The 10,904-nt window shown below is 52.9% G+C and overlaps 1 protein-coding gene across 1 annotated transcript; it reads left to right on the top strand.

The window, feature by feature from the left end:
• Window positions 1-867: 867 nt before the first annotated feature.
• GPR149 (G protein-coupled receptor 149) lies at window positions 868-10,337 on the top strand. Its single transcript, XM_056499132.1, has 4 exons — window positions 868-1,791; window positions 2,604-2,796; window positions 3,403-3,746; window positions 9,780-10,337. Exons 1-4 carry the CDS (start codon window positions 874-876, stop codon window positions 10,335-10,337), a joined length of 2,013 nt encoding a protein of 670 aa, XP_056355107.1. The 5' UTR covers window positions 868-873.
• The last annotated feature ends 567 nt before the right edge of the window (window positions 10,338-10,904 follow it).

The raw sequence follows: 10,904 nt of genomic DNA, 5'->3' as shown, positions 1-10,904 counted from the left end.
GTGCGGGACGGGAGCACACGAGGGCACAGCCCTCCTGCATCCCTCACCCAGGAACTCGAGCATCCGTCCCAGCCCTGCGGAGCCCGGGAGCGGCTCGGCACTTACGGGAATGACATCCTGGGCTGACATCAGCTCGCGGTGTCTGCATTGGATTCGGTGCCGGCCCGGAGGTGTGGCTTAGCGGGGACACTGCTCGGGGCTGCCGCTGCAGCGGGGCGAGCCGGGGCTGGCAGCACCCCGGCAGCACCCCGAGAAATCCCGGAGAAACCCCGGCAGCATCCCGGAGAAATCCCGGAGAAACCCCGGCAGCATCCCGAGAAATCCCGGCATCATCCCGGCAGCACCCCGGAGAAATCCCGGAGAAATCCCGCCAGAATCCCGGAGAAATCCCGGAGAAATCCCAGCAGAATCCCGGAGAAATCCCGGCATCATCCCAGCAGAATCCCGGCCGCACCCCGGCTCCCCGCGCCGCCTGCCCCGCGGGGCTCCGGCACCTCGCCCGTGTGTGTGCCCGAGCCGCACAGCCCCAGCCCTGCCCGAGCCCTGCTGCCTCCAGCCCAGTGCCAGGGCAATGCCATGTGGGCACCTGAGCCCTGCCAGCCTGCCAGCGCGGCAGCGATTTGGAAGAATTCAGGTTTTTTTTTTTTTTTTTTTTTTTTTTCAGCACCTTCGCTACTTCATTGTTGCCTGGCTTTTTGAGAGCGTGAGTTCTGGTCATTAGGGCTGCTGCCACCTGAATATTTCTTCATCAGATGCCACAAAAGACAGTCTAGGAAAACAAAGAAACTTGGGATGTGGAGCTGACAGTTCTGGTTTCAGCTGGTCAAAACCTGCAGAGTCAGTGAGAAGGCAAAGGTAAAAGTGCCCAGGACAATGTCGGTAACTCCTGGTAATTTGTCACTCAATGGGACGAGCTTCCTCACTGAGAACCACAGCGTTATGGACAAACCCAGCGAGCAGGGAACTTGGAATATCTTTCTGTTCTGCTTGACTTTTGCCATGGCACTCCCAGCGCTTCTGGGCAGCATCTATTCACTGGTTTCGCTGCTGAAACTGCAGAACAAGACCACGGTCTCGGTGATTGTGACCTCTTTGGCAGCAGATGATCTGATCAGCGTCGTGCCAGTGATTATTTTCATGCTCTCGCAGTGGTCAAGCGAAGTTCTCCCCCAGCCTCTGTGCACCACCTCAGCGTTTATCTATTTATTCCAGGGCATCTCTAGCAACCTGAAAGGGTCTCTCATAGTTTCTTACAACTTCTACACCTTCAGCACGAGCTGCAGCTCCTCCAAGCGCCGTGTGAGCGTGCTCTGGGCCATCCTCACCGTCTGGACCGTCAGCTTGCTGCTGTGCACTTTGCCTCTCTGCGGCTGGGGCAGGTACATCCCCACGGTCTGGGGCTGCTTCGCCGACTGCGCCAGCTCCTACGCCCTGCTGGTGTTCCTCGTGTACTCGCTGTGCTTCTCCCTGCTGGCGGTGCTGGCCGCTCCCCTCACCCTGCGGCTGCTGTGCTCAGGTGAGCCCCAGCACCTGCACCCCGAGCACCCGCAGGGCTGCGGAGCCCCCGCCCGCCCCGGGACACCGCGGGGCTGCGGGGCCGCTGCCGCTCCCCTCGCACTGCTGGAGCCGGGGGACACAGCCCCGCAGCCCTTCCAAAACTCGCAGGCAGATTTTGGGAAGGGCGTGGCTGAGAGCAGCACACAGAGCAGGAGCTTCACGGTGGGCATTGCCCAGAAACGATTCTCGCTGATCCTGGCACTGGCCAAAGTCCTTCTCTGGCTCCCCATGATGGTAAATTCTCAGCTGGCTTCACTTTCCAACGCTCACTTACATTTCCGTGGGGTGTCACCTGTGGGCCATGGATGGAAGCAGATGAGCAGTGCCCATTGCAGCTGCACCTGCAGTTGTGCCTGGAGTCCTCCCCAGCAGCTCTGTGCCACTGCACGAGTTTAACTGGTGCCCAGTGGGCTTGCAGAGCCGGGTTCATCACTGACACTCTCTCATCACCTCATTCATGTCGTGTGAACACAGGGGCAGTGCCAGCTGTGGGACAGGGTTTGCTCAGCATTCTGGGCTGGGAGTTGAGCTAAGAACCCCTCTGTCCTATCCTCTGACACACATCCTTTGGGTTAAAAACTAGGAGTTTAGTAGGGAAATGCAGTTTGGTTGCAGGTTTGTAACTCTGTAGTGCTGGGGTGGGAGGGATGCTGTGGTGTGCATGTGTGTGTGTTTGGGGACAGGAACCTGGGAAAGGATCTGTTGGGAACAGGGAACAGCAGCACGGCTCTGGGGCAGCTACCCCTGCTCTGGCTGTGTGAGCCTGGGGCTCCTCGGTGCCCTGGCTGCTCTGGGAGCTGCTCAGTGCTGCTCAGTGCCCATCTTCAGCTTCAGAGAGGGTTTTTCTGAGAATTGCAGCGTGAGAGGAGAGCAGTCAGCGTGCTTCCTCTGCTGTCTGGTAGAGGCAGAACTGTTGTCCTCAGCAAACACTAATGACAATCTGTGTCTTACAGCGGTGGCATATTCACAGCAGGATGTTCTCTTTGTTCCTGGAAGCCTCTCATGTGCCCACGGTGATTTAAATTTCAAAATGCTCTGCCTTTCAGACACAGATGGCTGTCCAGTACACCGCTGGGCTGCAGAGCCTCTCCCTCGAGGCACTGAGCTTCCTGCTGACCGTGCTGGCTGCCACAGTCACCCCGGTGTTTGTCCTGTCCCAGCACTGGCTCCACCTGCCCTGCGGCTGCATCATCAGCTGCAGGAGGAGCTCCTGTGCACAGTCTTCACAGGATGCCAAAAGTAAGTGTGGAAGGGCTGCCTTGGCGTGACACAGGCTGCCAGACCTTCCCTGGGAACCTGCTTGGCACCTTCTAGAGCCCTGGTTTTAACTGGGCTTCATGTAAAAATAGCTGGAGGGACAGGGTGGGTCACAGGGATCATCTGGTCTCAGCTGCAAATGTTAAGAGCTAAATATTTAAGAGGATGTGGGAGTTGTTTCCCATTCTCTGGAGTGAGAATCCTCTACCATCAGTGGACAAATTCCTGACAGTCCTTGCTTGTTCAGGGAAAAAGAACTCCAGAATCTCAGAGAAAAGCCATCTCAGTGCGGGGCTTTCACTTGCTTTAAACACATTATCCAGGTGCAGAATTGCTTGTGCTGCCCCTGCTGCCCTTTTAGCCACTTTCCCAGAGAGAAGGAGTGCAGTTCATCTGGAAGGCAGCTCCTTCTCAGAAGCCTTTCTTCTCAACAATTCCGTTTTTCTGTGGAGGGAAAATTGCCTCCAATTATCTAGCAGGAGCTGGATAATCTATTCCATGTTTTAGCATGTCATTTGCATTGTGTTTGTGATCTCATTTCCCTTTTTGGTCTCAGCTCCTAACACAGTTTCTTTCCTTCCTGCTTAGCCAAGCGCGGCGGTTTTGAGTTCAACCTGTCGTTCCAGCAAGGCTCTGGAATCTACAGGATATGCCAGGAGAAGGTTCCCCAGCCCAGCAGGGAGGGCAAACCCCCGTCCCACCTCGGCCTGCAGAGCCCAGACTGGCAGGAGCGGGGCCCTGGCACTGCCCCGGCCCCGGGGCACGGCTCGGGGGGCACGGGCACAGCGACCCCACACCCCTGCCAGGGCCAGGGGGGCACAGAGTGCCACCCAGCAGGGCCAGCGTGGGGGCTGTGCCCCCAGGACAGCCACACTCCAGAGCTCTCAGACTGGGAGTGGTGCCGCAGTAAATCCGAGAGGAACCCTCGCCAGGTAAAGCAGCAGTTTATTCTTTCCTCATGCTGAGTTTCCTTATCAAATAGGAATGGTTTTTACTGACACTGATGCTGCTATTAGTCCTATTTTTCAGTAAAACTCATATACAGCATTGGATAATGTTTAGTAACCACAGACCCATTTGCAGGTGATGATCCTGTAATAATTTCTCACTTATTTTCTTAATTTTCTATTTTGTGTGCACCTGCATGATATATGGTAAGAGGTAAGTATGAATTATGTTACTTTATCTTAATGAATAGGAAGTTTCTCTCCAAAGATGACACTTTCCAGAGAATTCCACTGTGGAATTCAGTGGCACTACAGTAGGTGGGAGTGGGGTAGAGCCCAGTGAAGTCTGTGGGACAGGAGCTCCAGAAGGCTCCAGGCTGGAAGGGATCTCTGGAAGTCACCTAATCCAACCTGCTCCAGGCAGGGGGACTTCAGAGCCAGGTCAGTTCATGCTCAGCCTGTGCACACACAGGGGGTGGAGCAGAGTTTGTGTTCAGTCATGGGAGTCTCTCCCCATCTGATAAACACAAGTTCATCATCTGAGTCACAGAAGGAATTTGGCTGATATTTCAAATGTGACTGATCATCCCTCTCATTAAAAAATCAGTGCTCACTCTGTTGCAGTGTGCAGAGATGAATTCCTGAATTTGGGGGCTAAAGGAAGTGATGACTCAGCCTGGTTTTAATCCACCAGCTCTTGCCAGGGCCTCACGTGCCACGCACAGCTTGGTCAATAAAATCACTCTGTCAGGTTCAACTGTGGCTCTCCTTGCAGGAGTTTCCAGGTGATGTTTAAAAAAAGGATAAAAATCCTTTGCCCCTGTCCCCTGGTGCCAGCTCAGCTGCAGCCCCAGCTCTGTGAGCAGCTGGCAGTGGCTGCCTGGGGCTGTTTCCTGTGCCCTGGGGCCCTGAGTGGCACTTTTGGACATGCCCTTCCCACTTTGCATTACAAAGAATCACAGCTCATCCACTTCTGACACCAGTACAACCCAGTGCCAGGCACTAAAGCTCCTCTGGGGTACAAATTCCAGGCTTTGGAGTCAGAGCTCTGCCTGGTTCTGACATTCAGCAGGAGCTGCCAGAGCTTCACAGCTGACATTTGCTTTGCAGCTGGGAAAGGGCAGAGTGTGAAACCCCTGCAAGCTTTGTAAAAATAACTTTAATGCACTGCTCAGGTTTATGTTGGATGAAAGATCAGTTTGGGCCACACATTAAAAAGTTGGAAGCCAACTCCTTTATTCATCCTGTCTGGTAGTCCCAAAGTCTAAGAAAACTCACTTTGTTCTCATCACTCTACATTTCCCACTGTGTTAAAGAAGGAGACTCCCCCTGGCATTGATTGGGCACATCCTGCTGCAAGAAATGCAGGGGTTCTTCTGAGAGTCCATAACTGCAGGTTCTTCTGAGGGTCCATAAATACATGTTCTTCTGAGAGTCCATAAATACAGGTTCTGCTGAGAGTCCATAACTGCAGGTTCTTCTGAGGGTCCATAAATACAGGGGTTCTTCTGAGAGTCCATAATTGCAGGGGTTCTTCTGAGGGTCCATAACTGCAGGTTCTTCTGAGAGTCCATAATTGCAGGGGTTATTCTGAGAGTCCATAATTGCAGGGGTTCTTCTGAGGGTCCATAATTGCAGGGTTCTTCTGAGGGTCCATAATTGCAGGGTTCTTCTGAGGATCCATAAATACAGGGGTTCTTCTGAGGGTCCATAACTGCAGGGCTCTCACTGCAGTGCTGCAGATGCTCTCTTTGAGAGGAGCAGCTGTAAGAGCTGGCACAGAGGGAGAGCAGCCAGCCCCGTGGCTGTGGGATCAGGGGGTTTGGTTGGGCTGTGGGATCAGGGGGTTTGGTTGGGCTGTTGGAGCAGGGCATCCCTTGGGTTTCCTCTGGAAGTGTGGGCTTGGACAGTGGCACTGCCTTGGGGTGACAGCAGTGACTGTGGAGCTGGCTGTCTCTTCATTGTCTGTTCTGTGAGTAAAGAGCTGCTCCATCAAAGTGTTTTCTCTGGAATAGAAGTGGCATGAGAGGATGAGGCAGCAGGGTTTATTGAACACATGATAGGATGGCTGTAATGGAGAGGGAGAGAGAAAATTGCACTTGGCATTTCTAACTCCTGCTCAGCTGCATTTTTGAAAAATACTCTTAACACCTCATAAAATACCCATGTATCTCCCTTCCTAAAGAGATTGAGTGTAAATATGTCATGCCTTATTTTGTCTATGCTTCAGTGCCCTCAGGCAACAGAAATCTCCCAGGCAGGCAGTCTGTTCCAGGCTTGCTGATTATTTTTCTCTACCTCATCAGTGGGTTGCCTCAAGAAAACTCTTTGAAGAGACTGCACAGGACCTATTTATGTGCCCTGCAAGCCAAGAGAGGGGGAGGCAGTGCCAGGGACTTCACCGAGGAGGAGCCAGCACAGGCAGGAGTATTTTAACATGATAAACTCTCTGCAGGAAGGTTGGGAACATCCCCTCAAACACCAGGCACAGGAGCTGAGTTAGGAATGGCATGAGGGTTCTCATTGCTGGAGGGGATCTGTGCCACCTGCAGCCCTGCTGGCACACAGAGCTGCTCCCAGCCCTCCTGCTCAGGTGGCTGGGACCTGTTCCTGCCTTCCCAAGAGGTTCCTGTGGCTGGAAAACCAGTGTGACATTTCCCTTCAGGTCTCACCCAGCTCTGTGTGCTGCTGCTGGCTCCCTGCTGCAGTCCCACTGCCCTTGGCTCTCTCTGGAGCTGCAGAGGACAGTGACAGTGGAAACACTTGCCCAGGAGGGCAAGGCTGGGCAGAGCTCCCACAGCCCTTCTCTCCAAGGTGTCCTCACCTGGGATGCCCTGCTGCACCTCCTGGCACTGCCTGACCCCACCCAGCTCTGTCTGCTCCGGGCAGGCCAATGGCAAGTGCTGGGCTCAGGCCATCTGAGGTGAGCTGGTCTCTTCTGTCACATCCCCTTGGCTCTGCATTGACTGCAGGCAGCCTCAGAAAAGGCAAATCATTGCAGTAATTAATTTCACTGCAGCTAATCTGCATCTTTAAAGAAGTAGAAAACTAAGCCTCTATTTTAAAACAAACAGAAAACTTGTTGTCTCTGGGAAGAAAAAGCTGGGATCCTTACTGGAAACATTCCAAAACTACATCTTTTCATCTCAAGCTGTGTTTGACCAAAGTAATTAGGAGTGCAAAGCCCCAGAGGTGATTTAGATTGCTGGTTTTCTGTTTGGGAATGGCCCAGTGGCACAGGCATGGCAGGAGGAGTGTGAGCCTCGGGCTGCCCCTGTGCAGAGCTGTGCTGGGGAGCAGCAGAGCCAGCCTGCCTGTGCTGCCACACCTGGCACTGTTGGGGTCTGTCACAGGCACTGCAGGGACGGTGTCCCAGTGTCCCACCCAGCCCAGCTGCTGCTCTGACCGTGCCCAGATGGGAATCTCTGTCAGAGCCTGCTGCAGCTGCCGTGGGCTCAGGTACACCCAGCCTTCCCTGTGGGCAGCATCCTCCCCGTGAACCCAGCCTGTCACAGCCCCAGGTGTCTCCTCAGAGCTGGGATCACCTCTGCAGGACATGCAGGTGGTTTGGAACCAGCTCTCTCCAATGCCCATCAATGAGAGATGCAGGAGGCTGTTCTTAGAGGTTTTCATGGCTGTTTATTGTTCCTTATCTCAGGAATGCTTTGTCCAGCTGACAGCGCTCTGCTCGCCAGAACTCCAGGGCAGAACCTGCCTGGCAGAGGCAGGACTGATCTTTTATATTCTAAATTACCTACTAGGTGTTTACAAATGACCCCCAATGCAATACAATCTTGTTACATGGTGCAGCTCTGTCCCCATCCAATCTAAAAGTGCCAGTGTGTCACCCAGCATGGATGGCACGGAGAAGAAGGAGGAAGAGGCATCCACACCCCAAATTCTCCATCTTGGCTACGTGTCCCTTATCACAAACATTCTAGAAATCTGCTAATTCTACATTCTAACAGTCTAATTTACACTCTATTTATTTTTGCAGCTTGCATTTCTTCTCTCAGTGTTGGTAAATTGTTCCAAGGAGCTGAATCCAGCCCTGAGACACCTGGGTCTCATTCGAGGGTCTTTGGGGACCCTGCCAGGGGGGTCTCAAACCCCCAGGGAAGCCAGAGGAACCCTCTGGGCTCCCACACCAGCCCAGCCCCTGCTCAGCTGCAGGAACAGCACAGAACCTGCTCCTGCCCACAGGGATGGGGGAAGGTTTTGCCCCACGGCACCACAGCTGCTTCCTGCCTTCTGTGAACTCTGGAGCTGTAATGAAATAATGAGGGGGTTTGCTTGACTGATCCTGCAGAGATTTCTCTGCTCACAATGCATCAGCATTCCATGAGGAGCAAATTTGTGATTTATTTCTCCGGGATTTTTTTGTCTTTGCTTTTTAAAAATGCCTGTGCTGGTACATGGAGCTCTCTGGTGAAATCCCTGTCCCAGATCCCAAGAGCCAGAACATTCTCCAGGCATTGTGGGCAGGGGCTGCATGGGGGATGCCCTGAGGTGGGAAATCCTCTCCACAAACAGTGGAACTTGGTGAGGGAAGGACCAGGAGCTGAAGGCAAAGAGCTGAACTGCAGGGAACTGTGGGAGTGAGACTTCACAGGATGTACCAGCAGCCTGGTTTGCTGGTGGATTCCTATTTATTGCCATGGATGTGTCATGGGAAGCAAAATGGGCATTTAATAATGGTATCAGGACAAGACAAAGGTCATTTCCATTCTCATCAATAATAATTTATACTGAAAGTAATTCCAGTACTAATCAGTGTTACCTGGCTGTACCTAAACCCAGGGTAAATGAATTTATCCCTCCCTTGGAGCCCATAACCATGGGTTTAGTCCCAGCACTTGTATCCACATGATCCCCAGAGCACAGCATGGTGGTTTGCAGGGACAAATGGATTCTGTCCTTTAGAAACTGGTAAAGGTGTCTGGAACTGAACCAGATTTCCACTGGAACTGCTCTAGTGGGAAATGACAGCATGCAGCGTCTCCCTGGTTAGTGACTGGGCACTGACATAGGAGACTTGGTGGATCTTTTTCACTTTAACAGTAAATACTGATTTCTCAAGAGAAAATTGAGAAGACTTTCAGAAAGAGGCACTAAGTAATTGGGAAATGTCTCATTTTCCAGACCTGTAGCATTCATTCCAGCAAGTGGAGATTGCTCATTCTCCCTGCAGACAAAGGGTTTGATTAAACAGGACAAAACCTTGCACTGATGGAATCAGTTTATTTAAACTCTGTTTTTCATATTCTGTAGATTTCATAGTGAGTCACAGTCACTTGGGACTTCATACACTAAGGTGTGTAATAACACAAAAACCTTTTTGCTACTCTTTGAAATCATAAATACCAGGTGTCTAAAACTCTGCAAGGAGCAGGCAGTAAGTGGAGTTAACAGCCTGAGCACACCTGAGAGGTTGATGCTGGATGGATGGATGATGGATGGATGGATGGATGGATGGATGGATGGATGGATGGATGATGGATGATGGATGGATGATGGATGGATGATGGATGGATGGATGGATGGATGGATGGATGGATGGATGGATGGATGATGGATGGATGGATGGATGGATGGATGGATGATGGATGGATGATGGATGGATGGATGGATGGATGGATGGATGGATGGATGATGGATGGATGGATGATGGATGGATGGATGGATGATGGATGGATGGATGATGGATGGATGGATGATGGATGGATGATTGATGGATGGATGGATGAATGATGGATGGATGGATGGATGATGGATGGATGATGGATGGATGGATGGATGGATGGATGGATGGATGGATGATGGATGGACGGATGTATGGATGGATGATGGATGATGGATGGATGGATGGATGGATGGTTGGATGATGGATGGATGGAGGGATGGATGGATGATGGATGGATGGATGGATGGATGGATGATGGATGATGGATGGATGATGGATGGATGGATGATGGATGGATGATGGATGGATGATGGATTTTTGGGTTTGTTCTGCAGCGTGCAGCCGGAGCCCTGGCCGTGCCCCTGTGTGCCTTCCAGGGCACTGTGTCCCTGCAGGCCCCCTGCGGCAAAACCCTCTCCCTGTCCACCTACGAGGTGAGCTCCGAGGGGCAGAAAATCACCCCCGGGGCCCAGAAGATCGAGGTGTACCGCTCCAAGAGCGTGGGGCACGAGCCGAGCGCGGGGGAGCCGCGGGACACATTTGCTGACACCAGCGTGAAGATTCACCTGGAGGTGCTGGAGATCTGCGACAACGAGGAGAACCTGGACACCGTGTCCATCGTCAGCAACATCAGCCAGTCCTCGGCGCACGCACGGTCCCCTTCGCTGCGCTTCTCCCGCAAGGAGAACCGGTTCGTGAGCTGCGAGCTGGGCGAGAGCGCGTCCTTCTCGCTGCGCGTCCCCTCGCACGGCCCCGGCAGCGCCCTCAGCATCTCCATCCCCGACACCGTGGAGGGACACCGGCACAGCAGCGGCGGGCAGCGCGGGGCAGGGCACCGGGAGGAGATCCAGCTGCTGAACGAAGCCTACAGGGAGCGGCAGGGCAGCGGCTGAGGGGACACCTGCACACCTGCACACCTGCACACCTGCACACCGGCACGGGTACCTGCGGGAACACTGCTCCCCACCGCACATCGCACTGGGTGCGCTGCCTCACGGGGATAACATACCCAAGTGCTTTACCGCCCTCCATAGTGGATTTTGAGTTGTTTATTTATATACCTATTAATTTGAGGAACACGTGTGTCTAAAGGGAACCCTAAATAAAGTGTTAACCCCAGCTTTGGTGTTTGTTGGCGCTGGGTGCTGTGCCTGCAGGGACCCTGGAACGGAGGGAGCGGCTCCACAAGTGAAGTTACAGCGGTTCCCATTCACTCGCAGTCCTTGCCAACACCTAAATCGACATAATACCAGAAATATTTTTCAAACACCTGGGCATCTCTTAAAGCTCTTTGTTTCACGGATTAAATCTCTCTTCTAGTTGATTAGGCCTGAAAGTATACGAAGATCAAACATTAAGAAAAGCATAGAAATTCCCCATTCTGCAACACAGCGGCCGGTCGGGGATCGAACCCGTGTCCTGCGGGTCACTGTGAGGACAGAACCCGGGCTCCTGAGAGA

Source organism: Oenanthe melanoleuca, chromosome 9 (assembly GCF_029582105.1).
Source record: "Oenanthe melanoleuca isolate GR-GAL-2019-014 chromosome 9, OMel1.0, whole genome shotgun sequence".
Classification (NCBI taxonomy): Eukaryota; Metazoa; Chordata; class Aves; order Passeriformes; family Muscicapidae; genus Oenanthe; species Oenanthe melanoleuca.
This window is presented reverse-complemented; position numbering and strand designations above follow the sequence as displayed.

Coding starts and splice junctions, on each gene's coding strand:
- GPR149 (XM_056499132.1), top strand. CDS start 874: ATGTCGGTAACTCCTGGTAATTTGTCACTCAATGGGACGAGCTTCCTC. Junction 1,792..2,603: donor TTCTCTGGCTCCCCATGATG/GTAAATTCTCAG, acceptor TCTGCCTTTCAG/ACACAGATGGCTGTCCAGTA. Junction 2,797..3,402: donor GTCTTCACAGGATGCCAAAA/GTAAGTGTGGAA, acceptor CTTCCTGCTTAG/CCAAGCGCGGCGGTTTTGAG.